This window comes from Rhinopithecus bieti, unplaced genomic scaffold (genome assembly GCF_001698545.2).
Source record: "Rhinopithecus bieti isolate Rb0 unplaced genomic scaffold, ASM169854v2 scaffold_16097, whole genome shotgun sequence".
Taxonomy (NCBI): domain Eukaryota; kingdom Metazoa; phylum Chordata; class Mammalia; order Primates; family Cercopithecidae; genus Rhinopithecus; species Rhinopithecus bieti.
The window spans coordinates 2,040,494-2,060,459 of record NW_016808851.1 but is presented as its reverse complement, the minus strand read 5'-3'; the positions used below and the strand labels follow the sequence as shown (position 1 = coordinate 2,060,459).

At 38.4% G+C, this 19,966-nt stretch overlaps 1 protein-coding gene across 4 annotated transcripts in view; it reads right to left on the bottom strand.

The window, feature by feature from the left end:
• ESR1 (estrogen receptor 1) overlaps positions 1 to 19,966 on the bottom strand; it is a 448,172-nt gene that overhangs the window by 247,977 nt on the left and 180,229 nt on the right. For all 4 annotated transcript variants that reach the window (XM_017887610.1, XM_017887613.1, XM_017887614.1 and 1 more), the window contains one exon: positions 15,058 to 15,248. In XM_017887610.1, the coding sequence (XP_017743099.1) occupies positions 15,058 to 15,248 (191 nt within the window). The remainder of the gene's footprint in view (positions 1 to 15,057; positions 15,249 to 19,966) is intronic.

The window sequence follows — 19,966 nt, the reverse complement described above, 5'->3', positions numbered from 1 at the left end:
ACCTCTACCCAAAGCTAGTTTGAATTGGATGTTGCTCACTCAAAACTAAAAGCCCTAATACATAAAATAATTTTTCTAAGACTAAACAGACAAATCATAACTATTTTTGTATTTTGATATAATAATTTGTATAAAATTTGATCTATAATTTGTAAAGCAAGTTCTCATGTAATAATCATTTTATCGGCTACATTTTACAAATTGTGACAAAATATGTTCTGGATTAAAATTCAAAATACATTGAAGGTAAAGAATAGGCATGCTGTCTTGCATATAAGACATGAAAGTTGAAAAAAATAGGTGAAAGAAAGGAAAAAGGAAAAGTTAAAGAACACGAAGCCCTGTTTTTCTGACCCTTCCATATCTACTGCCATAGTGGCAGGTACAAAGCAGATAGCTGCACAGTGACTACTCCTGTAGTTTTTCTTAGAAGAATACTACTGTAACCTTACCCATAGCCTTTGTATAACAGTTCACCCCCCTTAACTGGTAACTGAAACAACGCCACTTATAAAGAAGGGAACAGCCTCTACTAAATCTTACAGAAGCAAATCAGTCTCCTCTGTTATTCCTTAGCATATGATTCAGTCTTTAATTTCTACACTTTTCATTTCAAATATACTATTAAGTATTTAAATAACTTCATACTGCACACTCTAAATCACAGTGATCCCTAATCCAGTTACAGTTTTAAGCAAAAGAGGAGTCCTAAACAAGATTGCACCAGACCAGTAACGATTGTGGTCTTGTTTCTAATTAAACAAAGCTAAACTCCTTAGGGAACAAAAAAAATGAAGCAATGGAATGTACTATTTTAATTCACAAAAAAAAAAAAAAAAAAAAAAAAAAAAAAAAAAAAAAACAGGAAAGGATCCAGAGGCAGGATAGTGGGTCAAGACACACTGAAACAATGGAAGTGAGGGTCAGGCACTGTTTCCAGGCTCATGAGTCAGTGTATCTAGTCTATGTGTGTAGCATGCTCTTCACATGTGTGTAGACCTCATGGCCAATATATGTGCAACTGCAATCAATGATTGATCACAACCCAAGAAGCCTAGCTCTTCCTCTCTGGAATATATAGCTAGGGTTAATAATCACTCGCTGCATGACTGAAATATTTTACCCTTGCTGGTCAGGCCAGCAGCAGCTGTAAAGACCTAGATTCCTGGTGGTGCTCTATTATCAACACAGGCTTTCCTCTGCTATGATTTCTCAACAACCTAGAGGAATAATATTGTACTGGCCTCAGCTACCTAATGTCCACCTGACACAATTTCACTTGGGCTCATGGGTAATGAATGAAAGCTGAACTTCAGTGCAAATTTGATATCTTATAAACAGTAAAAATAGTTTGCAAATAAAGTGTAAAGATTTGGTAAATATAGAATAATCTTTCTGTACTGAGGGAAGAGTAAAACAAATGTTAGTATATAATTAATCAATTTCAGCATGGATTTTAAAATAAAGTTTTATGACATAAGTAAAAGATGTTTACTATGGAAAATAAAATACAGATACACAAAAAGAACAAACTTTATCCATAATCCTATTATTCAGAAATAGTCACTGCTAATATTTTGTAGTACATATTTCAAAAGTCTATACACATTGCAACTGGGTGTGGTGGCTTACATCTGTAATCCCAGCAGTTTGGGAGACCCAGGTGGGCAGATTACTTGAGGTCAGGAGTTCGACACTAGCCTGGCCAACACGGGGAAACCCTGCCTCTACTAAAACTACAAAAATTAGCCAGGCATGGTGGCCTGTAATCCCAGCTACTTTGGAGGCTGAAGCAGGAGAATCACTTGAACCCAGAGGCGGACATGCTGGTGAGCCAAGGTTGCGCCACTGCACTCCAGCCTGGGCGACAGAGCAAGACTTGGTCTCAAATTTAAAAAAAGAAAAAAAGTACATACACATTGGTGTGTGTGTGTGTGTGTGTGTGTTTATGAATATATACAATGGCCCCTCAGGATCTGTGGGGGATTTGTTCCGAGACTCCCCAGATGCCAAAATCCATAGATGTCACTTATATAAAATGGCATAATATTCTCATATAACCTATGCACATCCTCCCATACAGTTTAAAACATGTCTAGGTTACTTATAATACCTGATACAATGTCAATTCTATGTAAATAGTTGTTCCATTGCTTAGGGAATAATGACAAGGAAAAACTCTGTATATGTTCAGTACAGACACTACCATCCATTTTTTCCAAATATTTTTGATTTGCAGTCGGTTGAATCCATGGGTGTCGAACCCACAAACATGGGTGGTGGACTGTACTTACGTACAGACTTACGTACGTGTGCAGCTATATATGAACACACACACACACACACACAAAACATTTACAAGAAACTCTTGAATCAAACTTTTATCCTGTCTTAAATTCAGAAACAAACTAGTCACCAAAAAAGCACTTTATAAGTGATAAATGTTACCCAGAGCCCTTCATAGTAGGGCCAAATATATCTTCAATCAGGAAGTCTGACACTGATGCCCTTACGTGTTCAGTAAGGAGATATGGGAACAAAATCAGAAAAAAAAGAAGGGTACTTCATCCCCGAAGTTATGCTAGCACACACCTTGCTCTTCCAGCTCCTCCCCAGGATTTACAGAAAGTCAGGAGAAATGTAGTCAGAACAGGTGGCAGAGTGAAAGAAGCCCATTGCTGGGACCTAGATTCATATTTTGCTATTATCTCATGTGTTTACACCAAGTGCATCAATAGTACCAACCTTAAGAAAAAGTATTATATAGGGAGAAAGAAGGAGAGAGGAACTGAAATCTTTAAAACATGCTGTATATAATTGATAAAAGCTGGCCAAAGAATTTTCTTCCTTCTCTGAGATCAGTTTTACTGCCACGATTTTAAAAATTCAAGAGTGTATCTCAGTTTATCATCTACTAATTGTTCATGTTGTGGAAAAGTTTATGTCAACTCTTAGAAGCAAAAGTCTCTAGGCATTTTAAAAAACATCCTTTCATAAATATCTCATAGAAGTAAAGCCAGAGGAAGAAAATCAAGAAAGTTGGAGACATAAAAATTATGGCATATAAGCTAAGCCTACCTAAATAAATCATAGCTTGGGACTAGTTGTTTTCCTTCATATCATAATAAAAAAATCAAATACACTTACCTCTATAATAGCTACATTATCTATTGCTGCTCTTTAGGAGCATCTTTAGATTTTATTAATATCACTCCCATGTCAAACTTCAAAAATAAGTTAAAATAGTTCATTACCCACATCCTAGAAACAAAATATTATTCAATCTCTGGATACAAAACAGATTTACTGCTAATGATGATGAAACAGATATATATATAAGAAATATGTTTGAATATATTACAAATAGTTTTTTTAAACCTACACTATTCTATTAGGTTGGTGCAAAAGTAATTGCGATTTGCCATAAAAATACACAGTTATTACACATGCAGAATTGAGCATGCGATGACTAATGACGAATCACAGCCCACTTACAATTAAGTAGAACTCTCTTCATGGTTCTGTGGAAAGGTATCTGTTTAAACCACCTCCTCCCTAAAGTCTTTGTGTTTAATCTAGAGCATTCTGTCTTCTCTTGCCTCTGAACACACACCATTTTTTTCTGAAATACCCCTTTGAGGGATCACTTGTAGTGCTGAATTTAACTCTTCTATGGTTTAATGTGCATTATCACAACCTTTCACCTTGTGTATGAGCAGAACCCTTGGTTGGATTTCAGGGTCTATGGATGATATATCTTGGCAGTTCTCCTAGAGCTAAAATAAAATAGTCATTCAATACATATCTGCTACATTTTATTTTAAATGTAAGTCTCTGAGCGCAACAAGTTAACCCTCTCTAGGGAAAAGAATGTGACAAACTTCAAAGGGAGGTCTCTACATATGTACAGAGTACAAATATGCTATGAAGAGTGAAACGGAGAGAAATGAAAAACGAAGTGAAGAGGGCAAAAATGGGGCTGGTCTGCAGGCACTTGTAGAATAGGAAGAGTAATCAGCATGCTAGCAATCAGAAAACAAACAAAATAAAATAAAGAGAAAAACCATCTCCATGGTGATTATAATATACCATCATGGCTTAACTAGTTAATGGTGGTGGCAAAATATACTTTTAAATTATTTTAAAACGAGCCAGGCACAGTGGCTCATGCCTGTAATCCCAGCACTTTGGTAGGTCGAGGCGGGAGGACCATTTGAAGTCAGGAGTTCAAGACTAGTGTGGCCAACACGGTGAAACCTCATCTCCACTAAAAATACAAAAATTAGTTGGGTGTGGTGGCCTATGCCTGTGGTCCCAGCTACCCTGGAGGCTGAGGCAGGAGAAGCGCTTGAACCTGGGAGGCAGAGATTGCAATGAGCCAAGATCACAACACTGCACTCCAACCTGGGCAATAGAGCAAGACTACGTCTCTAAATAAATAAATAAATATCATTTTTTAAAAAATCCCTTATTAGTAACTCTGAGGAGTCAAAAGCATAAAATTATTAGGAATTTATACTATTTTATGAACTATAATTTATCTTTTATGATGCATAAGGAAAAATATTGTGCACAGCACTTAATGAAATGCCCTAAAGTGATGCAGCCATTCTTTTCAATCATTGCACTTAATATAAAAGTTCTTACTTATAAACATAATCTAGCCACCCACCCTTGGGTGATAATTTAGAAATTCTCTACCCATTCACTCTGTACTTCCTAATACATGATTTTGAAACTGCCACACTAATCAGAGAAAGATGATGCTTATTTGGATAAAATTGAAAATCCACATACTCTTTCTGTAGGAAAACAGAGAGAACAAGTGCTTATTAAAGAAATAAATTGTAATTTAATAATTAAGCTGTTTTTTCTTTTGTTCCTTCATTTCTTAGCAACTGAAAACTGAAATGTCTTTTATTTCCCCTAAAGGAAAATGGAAACATGAGGAAAATAATAGAAGTGCTTTCCCCACTATATTCTTTTCTCAAGTAAGGCATATCTTTCACTTAAAAAAAAAAATCAAATCTGCTCTCTAACCCACACGAGTGGAAAATTAACAGAGTAGCCAGAACAAGTTTTACAAAGTAAATGACAGATTTATGAAATAGATTTTCCTTACATGTTGTTATTTTTCAGCCAAATAGCCAGGCAAGCAGGTTACAAGATAACCTATATAGTTCTGAAATAGTGTAGTATATAGCTTATCATTAGCAACCTACTTCTAAAATACTCATTTTTCTCAATGAGTATCAGAGATACAGGCCATTCTCTTTAAAAGGATATAAAGCTACTGACAGCAGTTCTTTACAGAGAAGAGAGAAGTTTGGTGGAATTAGGCCATGAACCACCATTGTAAGAACAATGTCAGCACATAATTTTGAGGACTAGTGGATGCCTTTTGAAAATGTGCCCATTAAAACCTATCTATAATTTTTATGGGAAATTATTGCCACTGATAAATGAAGCTTTCTAATGGAACTGTTGATGAGCTTAACAACCATATGTGGGCACAAACTCTACTGTAACTTTAATGGAAATAGTCTGTGGCATGACCAGGACAGAACCACTTAGTAGGGAAATTGGAAATTTAATTTCGATCAGATGAACAATAAATGAAGAAGAATGCTTGAAGTGGTAGCATAAAAAACACCAGCGATTAAAAACATTTGGAACCTTTGCTTACCCTTCAAAAGGCATTTGTTGCCATGGTTTTTCAAGACCTCTGAAAGCTTCAGCAGTGTCCACAAAAGCTGCCAAGAAATAGGGATTCTATACTGATTTTATTTGTCAGAGGCATTTTTGTCTTAATTATCTCCAAGATAAAGATTACTTTGGCCAAAGGGAAAGGAAAAAAAGAAGAACTACTGTCATTTCACAGGTTGAAAGGCCATGATTTAACTCTTCTGAGCTCTTCCTCAAATGCATGCGTGCATGTGTGCACAAACACATCTAAGTTTCGCAGCATCGCATTAACCACTAACAAGCACTTAACACTGGTAATGGGGATGTCATTCTTACATGGAATGAGGTTTTCAGGCCTTGACTTTCATGGTGTGTCTTTCTATTTCTCTGATGAGAAATAGGAGCCAAACACCAAGCAAATTTACCAATACCTGGAGTTAATGCCTTTCTTTCTTTCCTTCCTGCTCGCTCACTCTTTCTTTCTCTCTTTTTTTTTTTTTTTTTTTTGAGACGAGTCTCGCTCTGTCGCCAGGCTGGAGTGCACTGGTGCAATCTCGGCTCACTACAACCTCTACCTCCCAGGTTCAAGCGATTCTCCCGCCTCCACCTCCTGAGTAGCTGGGACTACAGGTGTGCACCACCAGGCCTAGCTAATTTTTGTATTTTTAGTAGAGACAGGATTTCATCATGTTGGCCAGGATGGTCTCAGTCTCTTGACCTCGTGATCTGCCTGCCTCGGCCTCCCAAAGTGCCGGGATTACAGGCGTGAGCCACCGTGCCTGGCCATGCCTTTCTTTTAAAAAGTTTCATTGCAAAGGCTTTCACTTGAAAATTACATGAGAGTTCATATGTGTACACACTACAACTCTGCTGCCCTCAGCCTCCATAGTCATTTCTATTGCACAATATGTATGTTAACACATGATGGACAGTAAAAAATGTAAGTAGAAATAAGGGAAGGATTAAGCAAGCTCTGGGTCAGAAAAGGAGGCTATGAACTCCCACAGTATAAATAACCTCTAAAAAAAAAAAAAAAAAAAAACTAAAAAAAAAAAAAAAAAAAAAAAAACCAAAACAAACAAACAAACAAAAAAAACTCCACTTGGTTCTTGTTTGGACATCATAAAAATGCTTGTATTTGTTTCTGCAGTTTACTATTTGTACAGCTTAATGTGCTGGTAGCAGCATGTTCTTTCTAAATTGTAGGCTCCCAGAGAGCAGCATTTGGCACTGTAGGACTAATTTATGATTTTCTTGTTTAGAAAGGTCCTTGCACATACACTTTTTATAATAAGAGTGTTTCCTACAAGGTTTGGCAAGACTCAGGGAACGCTTATATTATTATGAAAATCAAGAGGAAGGTTTTAGTTACTTCTCCATTATTAATAATGTGCAACCTTCAAGAAGTATTCAGACCATTCTTTTCATCAAGTTTCTTTAAAATTAATTGAGGAAATTAATTCAAATCCCCACCCCTGGAATATCTGCAGATTGCTGCTGATTCTGTTTCTGTGGCTGCTGGATAATTCCATCTGGACATCCAGCTATCGTCTCAAATGCGCATGTCTAGAATTGAACTTATCCTACCCCCCGATGACTGGTCTTCCTCTTTGTGTCCAAGTCATTCATTTCTCAGCTCATTCAGTCTATGTCTGAACCTCTTTAACTCCTTTCTCTCCTGGATAACCCATATTTAATCATCTTCAAGCAATGTATATCCTTTCATTATAATATCCTTTATTCTATTCCCCTTTTTTCCATTTCACAAATACCAAAAAGTCCAGATTTTTAGTACATCTAAGCTAGTTGAATATCAGCCAAATTGGTCTTCATACGTTGATTCTCTGCCTTCTCTGGTCCCTCCTATATGCCTCTGCTAGATTAATCTGCATTAAAGACTCTTTCATCATTCCTCTTCCATGTTGAAAAAGTATAATGTTTTCATGTTGCCAAAGCACACAAACTGATCCTAATTTCCATTTAGTCTTTTATTTATTTATTGAGTGACTCTGAGAATATTGGGCCCTTACCTTTAAGGAGTTTAGAGTCAGTATGGGACCGAACATGGACAATCAAATATATGCAATATAATGGAATAAAGTAATACTGAGGTCCCAGGAGAGAGAGAACTTCTGCATTATCTTCAGAGGTTTAACAGCAGTCACTTTTGATTAGGATTAGAAGAATTTTCACAGGTAAATCTGGAAAGAAATTCCCAGCAAAGAAATGGAACCATCATATTTGTAGAAGAACAAGTAATTCAGTGTGTCTGGAGTGCCTATTTCAAAAGTAGAAACAGTGACTTTAAAATGACTAGAAAAATAGGCTGGAACAAGATTGTGGCAGTCCTTGAACACTTGTTTAAGGATCATTCCATGGGCTATGGAGGTCATTAAATGATCTTGTACCAAGTATTGACATGATCAGTGATTTGCTTTATGACCACTAATAGAGTGGCAATGTGCAGAATGTCTCGCAAGAAGAAAAAAGAAATAAGCAAATGGCTTAGATGAAGGAGAAGGCAAATGGAAACAATAAATTATTGCAAACATCCTGGTGAAAGGTAATGCAGCTAACTCAGCAATGGTAAGTGGATGAAAATGCATTTAAGAGATAGACTCAACAGAGCTATGCAAGAGCTCTGGAAATGTCAGAGGCAGAGGCTGCAATAAGAAACTATGGAAATAACTAGCTCCCTAGTTTGAAGTATGGATGCCAGAGGGAGTGGCGAGGGAACTGATACATACAGCAGGCAGAAGGAGGGGCTAGTGGCAGAGGAAAACACAGGGGAGTCACTGAGAAATCAGGCTGGGGCAGGAGTCAGGAGCAAGGTTTGGGAGATATTGGTGCAGCTGTAACACTTGAGGCCCCAAATATTACGTTATTATATTAGTTTCCTAGGCACAAGCAATCTTTGGTGTTTCTCTTCTCTCTCCTCTCTCTCTCTCTCCCTCCCGCTCTCTCTCCTCTCTCCCTCTCTCCTCTCTCTCCTACCTCTCTCTCTCTCTCTCTCTCTCTGTCATCATATGACATTCTCTTCTCCGTGTCTGTGTCCAAATTTTCTTATTATTCTAAGGATATCAGTCACATTAGATTAAGGGCCCATATACTGAAGTATATACTGGAAGTATACTCTAGGTTACACCACAGTATAACTTCATCTTAATTAATTATACCTGGAATGATGTTATTTCCAAATAGGGTCACATTCTGAGGCACTGAGGGTTAAGACTTCCACATATCTTTCTGGGAGACACAATTCAGCCTGTATCAGACACATATATGTGTGTGTGTGTGTGTATACATATATATATGATTCCCTAGGAAACAAGGTGGAAAAAGAAGGATGAAGGTGGAAAAAGAAGGATCTCAGCTTGATTGAAGACAGGACCCTGGAAAATGCCCACTTTAGAGAGCTGAAGAGCGAAACAGAAGGAGAGGACAACAAGCCATGTGTTCTCTCAAGGCTGGCTTACTCAATTTCTCAATACTATTTCACATTTCTGGAATTCTCTTCCAAACTACTATTTATTTGCATGCTTATATCAAATGTACCACTTGCATTAACACTTCTCTTACCAGCCTAACCCACTGACATTTCTTCCTTCCCTGAGAGCCACCAGCAGTTTTTACCTATTATTATTATTATTATTATTATTATTATTATTATTATTTTGAGATGAAGTCAAGTCTCACTCTGTCGCCCAGGCTGGAGTGCAGTAGCACGATCTTGGCTCACTGCAACCGCTGCCTCCCGGGTTCAAGCAATTTTCCTGCCTCAGCCTCCTGAGTGGCTAGGATTACAGGCGCACGCCATCACACCTGTCTAGTTTTTGTAGTTGTAGTAGAGACAAGGTTTCACCATGTTGGTCAGGCTGCTCTTGAACTCCTGACCTCATAATCCACCCAGGTCGGCCTCCCAAAGTGTTGGGATTACAGGCATAGCGACCACGCCTGGCCATCTATCATGATTTTGACCCTTTGCCATATTCTACTATTTAGTAGGGATGTGCCCAACATGACTAAAAGCACTGGAACTAGAGCAACAAACAATTCTGACCAGAAATCAGCTGTCACTGAGTTTACATCCAAGTTTGCGTGGTACCTAATGCAGACAGACAATAATCAAACAAATGAATAAATAGGAAAACTTCAAAAGAATTTGAGAGCCGTAAAGAGAAGTAAGAGTAGTACTACTCATGGAAGGGTAATTGGAGAAGGCCTCTCTGAGAAAGTGACTTTGGGCAGAGTCTGAACGACAAGAAACCAGCCAAGTAAAGATCTGGGTATTCCAAGCAAAGAAAAAAAAAAGAAAGAAAAGCCAGTGTGCCTGGAGTACAGTGAATAGGGGAGAAGGAACAGGAGTGAGAATATGTCAAATGTTTCCAGCTGCAGAAGGAAAATTTTTCTCTTGAGAGTAAGATTTACACTGAGAGCTGTAAACTCCAGACCATAGGATCGGATTAATATATCTAAAATCTCTCTCCTGCTGTTGTATGGAAACTGAATTGTAGAAGAGCAAGTGTGGAAATACAGAGGCCAAAGGGTTAGGATCCCAATTGTAGCTCTGGAAAGATAAAACAGTTACGTGATGGAAGGGCAGCCTCCACTTCTACCCCGTTCTCTAACCTTTTCCAGACATAGGGGCACACATCAAGCCAGAAGGTGACTGGACACAAATGTGAAAATAAATGTAAGAACTAATCCACTTTGAGTGAACAAGAGTGAGTCCCCAAGCCCAAAAGAACTAAGATCTCTTTTAACAGAGCTCTACAAAGCAGATGAAGCCAGCCAAATGGGCGAGTTCTTTAGCAAATAAGTGCCTGCTTACCCGCCGCAGCTGTTAAAGGAGCTATCCAGGGTGCTGGACTGTCTCACCCTGACGCTTTCTAAGGCCTGGTGGATCAGGCTCTCAGTTATACTTGTAGGACCTAAGGCCCCCGCTGCACTGACCCATAACCAGACTCTACCCTGATACCATGTCTTCCTGGCCAAAGATCACCTGTAAGTCAACACCTGCCTGGGCCACGTCTGTCTGATCTGATGAGCAGCTTCTGTTGGCACCTTATAAAAATAATATAAAATGGCAACATAACTAGTGGTATATAAGTAGGCCTGAGCCCCCTCTGTGCCACACAACCTTCTGAAATAATAATGAAAGAGAAGCAGTGAGCTCAGTGGAGTCCTTTTTCCTTGAAATAATACTCAAAGGTAGTATCTGGCTGCTGAAGCTACAACCAGATCTGCTTACATAACCCATCCCAGAGACTCTGTCTAAAGCACATCTTAAGGAACACTACTTCTCTGCCTGCAATGATTAATAAATTCATAAAATATCCAATTTCGCCCCTTCTGACTTAAATAGCATCCTTCACTTTGCTTTTTAAAAAGAATGCATTTCACTGGAGGCCATTACTCAATCTCTTAAGTAATCAAGTTCGTACACTAAGTAGTGGATGAAAATTTGTATGCTTTCAAGCCAAACACTTTACCTCTTCAACCAAAACACTTAGAACACGAGAATAATCTGATGTACACTCATTTCTAGCTCTCTTCTTAAGTAACAAGGAAAACAGGGAGAGCTGCGGCATCTTCAGAACTTCCCACCTACGTGTCAGACCCTTCACCATCCTTAAATGTGTTTGAGGGGCAGTGTGATTTATAAAGAGTCACAGACAATTTCAGCAAAAACTTTTTAGATCCAAGTTATCAAGACTATGATGAGAAAGCAGAACTAGAAACCCTTAAACTCGCTCTGGTATTTCCCTTTTATACACACAAACAAATCAAATACATGGAAATGCTTTTAAAGTATAAAGGAAATCAATTACTTGGTTTTTACACAGTCTAGGATTAAATCCATGGCCCAGAAATGTCTTTGTTTAACAGTACATTAATTGTGTTAATTTTTATGCAAAGAATTCCCCATGCTCTGCCTTTCCTCCTGGTCTTCACTCATGGACTCATTCACATGGCTGAACATGCATTCCCTCCTTCTTCACCATGCTCCCTTGACACCCTTCAGATTTAATCAGGAAACCTCTGAGAGCCAGACTCAACAACCATCAGGACTGAGTGGAGTTTAGATCCTATAAGACGCTGCCTTCACCTCTATCTTGGCACCATCATCTAATTGCTGGTTTATTAGTCTGTATCCCCCTTTACTTCACCAGTTTTATGAGGGTAGGGACCAGGTTTTTCTATCATTGCATTTCCAGTGTCTTGCACAGGGCTTTGCTAGTAATGCTAGTCAATGAATAAATGAATGAATGAAGAACTGAATGGTTTTAAGTTTCCTCCCTATATCTAAAAGTTAATAAGTCTGCCTTCTTTTTAGACTTCTTCCAGAACTTTGGACTCAACATTCATTCTATTTTAAAAACCTAAGATAAGTGACTTCACACTATGACATAAGAAGTTTCTGAAACCAAGTGGGAATTGCATTTTTATATGCTAAAGTTTCAGTAAAATTCTACTAGCTGGTCTGTGTATACAAGACGGAGATAAGAGTTTGTTGTTGTTGTTGTTGTTGTTGTTGTTGTTGTTGTTGTTTTGTTTGTTTTTTGAGACGGAGTCTCACTCTGTCACCAGACTGGAGTGCAGTGGTACGATCTTGGCTCACTGCAACTTCCGCCTCCCAGATTCAAGCAATTATCCTGCCTCAGCCTCCCAAGTAGCTGGGACTACAGGTGTGCACCACCACGTTCAGCTAATTTTTGTATTTTTAGTAGAGATGGGATTTCACCATGTTGGCCAGGATGGTCTTGATCTCTTGACCTTGTGATCTGCTCACCGCAGCCTCCCAAAGTGCTGGGATTACAAGCCTGAGCCACCAAGCCGGCTGAGATATTTGTTTTTAACTATGAAAGAGTAAGCAGAAATTTTTCAAAATATTTGAACTTGAGATAACGCCATACCAATGAAATATCCACATTATATTTATTGATTTTTATAAATATATTTTCCTTCTGTTTTTTCTGTTCTTAGTGTTTAGAGAAAATACTAAATTTATGGGAATTTATATAATTTTATCTTAAATGCTGAATAAAAACGATGCAAAAAAATTGTGAGAGTATTCCCATTGTTTCTCGGAGGAAGATCATTTCCACTTTCAATCTTAATAATTTTAATTTATAACTGATATTTTCATTTCTTACATCCCTCTATTGCTTTCCTTATCTTTGTCATACAGGTAGGACTTTATCAATACCGACGTACTTTCTGATTGTATCATGAGAACAAGTACATTTACTTCCCCAAATAAATTTCCTAAATAAATTCTAAATTTTGTGGGATTATGGATTATGTCTCACATGTTTTTTTATTTCTCTCAGAACATCTAATCAGGTATAGAGTAAGTTCTCAGTAAAACGTGAATAATCAAAACTTTAGATTTAAAAATCCCCTATTCTCTTTCATAAATAAAGGTATTTAGATCAGAAAAATAAACATTAAAATCAGGGACCAGCCATGGGCCAGGGCTGGTCTGTTACCTATTTTGATAAATAAAGTTTTATTAGCACATAATCACTTCCATGTGTTTACAGGTTCCCTTACAGGCTATAATCCAGTTAAGTAGCTGCAACAGAGACTGTATAGCCCTTGTAAAGCCTAAAATAGTTATTATCTGGCTCTTTACAGAAAAACTTTGCCAACCACTGCTCCAAATCATTTTTACTGATGAGGAAACAGTCTCAGATCAATCCATCCAATTGTGCAGTTAGACCTATCTACTAACCATACCTCTGTCAGATGCTCTTTCACTGCCAAATTAAATGCTTGGTAAAAACAATGGTAGTTTAGATTATATAAAATCAAATGAACAGTAAAACCACAAATTAAGAGAGTTGTCAAAAGACCTCTAAGGGCTTATACTAAGCTAAATCAAAATATAAATGTCATTTTTTCTGAATTAAAATAGCATCACCTAATAGAAGTAAATAGACTGTGTGCATATATTTATTTATTTATTTATTTATTTATGTTTAGAAAAATAGTAATAAATATATTAACTTACATTTAGAATTTATATATATACACACACACACAAAGACTACTATTGAGAATATCATTAATTTTATAAAAATACCAACCAAAAAGTTCATGTGTCTTACAGCAGAGTTCTAAAAGATGTTAAAAGCAATGTGTCGAAGAAAATGCTTTTAAAATAGACCATGTTGACCTCACATGCTACTCGATCAAGATATGAACAGCTTTAAAAAAAAAAAAAAAAACTCCCACTGGCAATGGAAAGAAAAATAAATATTATGTACCATCCCCCAGCTTTCACCCCATATCAGGGTAGGAAAGAGCTATCACAGAAAGTCCATAAGAATAACTTCTTTGATCAATGCTTATTAACTTAGCGGACTCTGGTTTTCAACAAGTTACTTAAATCTGGGTTTTTATAGAAGGAATCACATGAAAATTCCATCAGAAATATTCTTAGTGTTTATATACTAACCTTCACTTAAGCTGAAAATGTAAAGAATAAGAAGAGAGAAAAATGGCCCACACTTAAGATAAAAAATGAATTTGGTTAGCCTAAGCTGCTGTCAGATCTCTGTTCCTGTCAGATAAAAGATATTTAGCATAGATATTTTAGGCAGTAAAAATGATTAGTGTTTCCCCAGGGTATCCTATTATAATGCAATAATAGAGACACTTCTGGAGTAGAAATAATGTATAGCTGACAGTATATTAGCTACAATTGGTAAACTATAGACAAGAAAAGGTTGGAGGCAAGCAGGAAAATGAAATGCTACAGGTAGATACTTAATAACTGTTTGATAGAGATGATATCTCCCCCATTACAAGACACCAGGCACTGAGTCAGCTCATAGCAAAACGTCCTATCATCCACTGAGACAAGAAAGAGATGGAAGAGAGGAAGGGGAGAACAAGCCAAACTAGAACAAAACAGAATATTTGTTTGGACATATATACTCTGGACAAGGCCAGAGTAGAGAGATAATTATGCATGGACAATTAACAGCATATACCAGATCATATAGGCCAAGTTGCCTACCAAACACGAATGTCCATCTGGCATTCCCCAATCAGGGCACAGACATTTCTTTTTTCCTCAGAGATCCAGCTAGTGGAATTCCTCTGTAGAGTTGCTCAAGACTGTTTGAGTTTTGCCAAAAGAAGGAAGCGGAATTACTCAGCCTCAGCTGCCCTGCCATGTGTCAACTCCTTCTCCTGAGATACTGTCTCTTCTCCACGTTTCCACCAAAGATACTAGTGGACCTACTAGGGATTCGTGTTCTGTACAAATGGCTGACTCTATGTCTTCCTTCCTCAGTCGCTTTGGCTTTTAGGATCTGCTCATAGGATCAAAAATAGAAGTCGTTTTCAACACACTATTACCTTGAATACTTCTCTTGAAGAAGGCCTTGCAGCCCTCACAGGACCAGACTCCATAATGGTAGCCTGAAGCATAGTCATTGCACACTGCACAGTAGCGAGTCTCCTTGGCAGATTCCATAGCCATACTTCCCTTGTCATTGGTACTGGCCAATCTCTCTCTGCCACCCTGGCGTCGATTATCTGAATTTGGCCTGGGGGGGAAAAAAACAGTAAATCCATTAACATTAGAAAAGCAAAACATGCACTCTCTGGGAGATGCAGCAGATCCACTTTATCCTGACATTTTGAAATAATGAATCATAATGTAAGCTAATCTTTCATTACCTCTTGCCGTCTGTTGCAACAAAAGGTATTGCCTATTATATTAACCTTGAGGGGAAATTGTTTATTGCAAACTTGCTTTAAAAACATACTACCTGCACCAGAATATGTTACCTAGAAAAATGACAAAATGAAATTAGCTGGTCTCTAATAGACTTAATGTTTTTGAGGGAATTTACAATTATTTCAGAACCATTAGGGACTCGCCCTCATTCCAACTCTAGACCACACTCAGGGTTTTTCGGAAACAGAGACAAAGCATAAAACGGCTGGGACATTTGGAACTCAGGCGAACTGATGAACAACACGGAACACGTGTCACAAAAAAAAATTCAAATTCTTATGTCATTGTCACATAACCCTGGATATCAGTTTTTATAACTTGAATCTGTAATTTGAAAATACTGTTCTTCAATATTCAAAACTCCTCTTTAGGAACATGTAGAGACTGAGCACGGTGGTTCATGCCTGGAACCCCAGCACTTTGGGAAGCCAAAGCAGGAGAATTGCTTAAGGCCTGGAGTTTGAGCCCAGCCTGCACAATATAGCAAGACTCCACCTCTATAAAAATGCTTTTTAAAAAAATTAGCTGAGAATGGTGATGTACAACTGTAATCCTAGGTACTTGGAAGGCTGAGGTGGGAGGATCACTTGAGCCCAGGATGTCGAGGCTGCAGTAGGCTATGATCGATCATGCCAACTTCAGCCTGCGTGACAATCAGAGGAATACAGAAAAAAAAAAATGTAGAAAGAGAGACAATCAGAGGAACACAGAAAGGAAACTGAAAATGAACGGTAAGAAAATTCTAGGAAAACCAAGAAAATAAGGAAGTAAAATGCTTTAAGAAAGTAGAAAGCTAAAAAAAAATGTAGAAAGAGAGACAATCAGAAGAACACAGAAAGGAAGCTGAAAATGAACAATAAGGAGATTCTAGGAAAACCGAGAAAATAAGAAAGTAAAATGCTTTAAGAAAGTAGAAAACTTTACGGAGAGGATGATCAAGGATGGCAAATAGGGCAGAGAAGTCCAACAAAGCAAAGACTGGTTAAGTGAATTCAGACCTGACAAAGCAGACTCTTAGCAAGGAGTTTCCTTAGACAGGTACAGGCACAAGCCAAAATCCAGCAGATGGAATGTAAGGAGATGAAAATGAGGGAAGGCATTCCTCTGAGAACTTGGAGAATAGGAAAGATACAGATAGGGTGGCAGCTGAAGAATGTAAGACCCAAGAAAATGAATTGTTTAGAATGAAGAGACTTGAGAAGGCCTTGTGTAGACTGAAGGGCATGGGCCAGGAGAAAGGGAATGGTTGAAAGCACAAAGAAGAAGATAAAAGAATAAAGCCAAGAAGGAAACCAGAGGAATTGGGATTAAAAACACAGGTAAAAGAAACTGCCTCAATGAAGACAACTTGAAGAACAGTGGAAGGAAGGAGGTAAGGAAAGTAGAGGAAGATGAGTTTGCATCTCTCACCTGACCAGGCATAGGAGTAGATGTTATATTGGCCCAGGACTTGGCAGGCATGTGCAATCAAATAAAGGTGGGATAAGAGCCTAGCACAGTGCCTGGTATGTAGTTGGCACTCCACAATATATTTAAATGAATGGAGAGAGTGTTCGAAGTTGTATAAGAAAGAAAGGTAAGCAGACATTGAAAGTATAGATGGAGTGGAGGTTCCTGTGAACATTTTCAAAAAAACGAAAATCCTAAGATGAGCTAAAGTCAATTGATGATAGCCCTTCCAGGGTCTCTTGGCAAAGGAAGCTCAAGCTTCCTGCTTCCATTCCCCACCCAAATACCCAGACCACACCGACTTTCACTGGTCCTCTCTTCACAAGTCCTATCTTTCCTTTTAGCCCAAATAGTATAACCTCTCCCTGCCTTCTCACTCATTATTATGGCTTACAATTTTGTGGTAGTGGTTCTCAAACTACATTTTCCATAATATTCACAAAATATCGGCTCCTTGGGCTGAGTACGTCTGACTTTGCCAATTTTTTTCTGTTCTAAATAACTTAGTTCTGAGGTTGGCAGCCTCAAATAGGAATTCTTTATTTTTTAATGTTCTTTAGAGAGCACTGGCTCACAGTTTTCAATTCTAGTTTGTATTCTGTTACCCACCTCTTTCCATTTCACCACCATGCTGTCGAACCCACCCTCATCAACCTCAAATCTTTTTATTGTTTGTTTACTAATAACTTATGCATGATTCAAGTCAGTAGGAAGCAGCTATGAATATCTAACTGTAGAAGCTTAGTGCCTTTAGGGGTGGGAGTAGATATTTAGCAAGTATGAAATTGACAGATTCAATGTCTTATAAGCCTTATTAATTGTTGTATCTAGCTCAGTGCCCAGCACATAGCAAGCATTCAATACGTTTGTTGAATGAATGAAGGAATGAGTGAGTCAACAGTGTACGCATGGCCAGAAGTTCCAATGTGTCAAGTATCTTCCCACTCAGCCCTACATAATAAAATGCTATATTTTTTTAAATTGTGGTAAGATATATATAACACAAAATTCACCATCATAACCACGTCTAAGTGTTCATCAATTCAATCGTGTTAGATATATTCACATCATCATGCAACCAATCTTCAGAACACTTTCATTTCACAAAACTGAAACTCCATACCCATTAAATAGTAATTCCCCATTTTCTCCTTCCCCTGTCTCCTTCTACTTTTGTTCTCTGTGAATTTGGCAATTCTAGATACCTCATTAAGTAGAACCCTACTTTTGCTTTTTGTGTCTGGCATATTTCAATTAGGATAATGTCCTGAAGGTCCATGAAGTGACTAATATGCCATTGTCTGTATATACTACACAGACTGTTTATCCATTCATCCATCTATAGACATCTGGATTGTTTCTACTTTTTCGCTATTGTGAATAATGTTGCTATAACTATGGGTATAAAAATATTTCTTCAAGACCCAGATTTTTAATTCTTTTAGATATATATCCAGAAGTAGACTTACTGGATCATATGATAATTCTATTTTGATTTTTTGAGGAACCACCAGTGTTCCCACAGTGGCTGCACCATTTTACATTCTCATCAACAAGGCATAAGGTTTCTATTTGCTCTATATCCTCTCCAATACTTACTCTCTTCTTTTTCTAATTTAGTAGCCATCCTTATGAGTGTGAGGGGAATACTGCATTTTTATGTCACCTTTTGTCTGAATGCCTCTCTCACCAGCCACTCCTAATCCGCATAAACTTGAATTAACATCCCTGTTCTGAACTCTCCAGAAGAATTTTTTTACTTCTCTTCTGCTACTTACTATATTAATCTTCAATTGATTAATTCTTATTTCCATTACTACCTGCAGTGGTGCATTCATAGCTCACTGCAGCCTTGAATGCCTGGGCTCAAGCGGTCCTTCTGTCCCAGCCTCCTGTGTAGCTGGGACTGCAGGCATAAGCCAATGTGCCCAGCAAGAGACATTCATTTTGGTTCTATGATAATAGAGAAAAACAAAGGGCATTTGAGGCTGAGAGAACCTGTACCTAGGCCTATCTGCTGGGACTGATCTAGCCATAGGTACTCTAAAAAATACATAAAATAAATTTTAAAAATTTCTTTAAAAGACTCTTATTTTCCTTCTTTAAAAGACTCAAAATGTTTCAGGGTCTGCCTTCCTAAGGGGAGACTTCACAAACCCTAACTGAGCCTTACCTCTTTATTATAAGTGAAGGTTTATCTACTTCTTTAGCAAAATCACTAAGCTACCTCCTTCCTTGTAAAATTCTTATCTTTTTCTCATTGACTTGTCACCAAACCTGTACCGTTTCTCATCGTGGGCACTTTTTCTTAAGACTCAGAGAGGAAGCTGACTGGTTTACCAAGCTACACATTAAGACATTACATGTCCTTCAACCTAACAGATGCCTGTAAAGATTCTCTGGAAAGAAGTGGGGCTGAAGCTCGAATGAGAAATGAATGCAGGGGGGGCGGAGCAAGATGGCCGAATAGGAACAGCTCCAGTCTCCAACTCCCAGCGCGAGCAACACAAAAGACTGGTGATTTCTGCATTTTCAACTGAGGTACTGGGGTCATCTCACTAGGGAGTGCTGGACAATCGGTGCTGGTCAGCTGTTGCAGCCCGACCAGCGAGAGCTGAAGCAGGGCGAGGCATCACCTTACCTGGGAAGCACAAGGGGGAAGGGAATCCCTTTTCCTAGCCGGGGAACTGAGACACACAACACCTGGAAAATCGGGTAACTCCCACCCCAATACTGCACTTTAAGCAAACGGGCACACTAGGAGAATATATCCCACACCTGGCCGGGAGGGTTCCACGCCCACGGAGCCTCCCTCATTGCTAACACAGCAGTCTGCGATCTAACCGCAAGGCAGCAGCAAGGCTGGGGGAGGGGCGCCCACCATTGCTGAGGCTTAAGTAGGTAAACAAAGCCGCTGGGAAGCTCAAACTGGGTGGAGCTCACAGCAGCTCAAGGAAACCTGCCTGTCTCTGTAGACTCCACCTCTGGGGACAGGGCACAGATAAATAACAACAACAAAAAAGCAGCAGAACCTCTGCAGACGCAAACGACTCTGACAGCTTTGAAGAGAGCAGT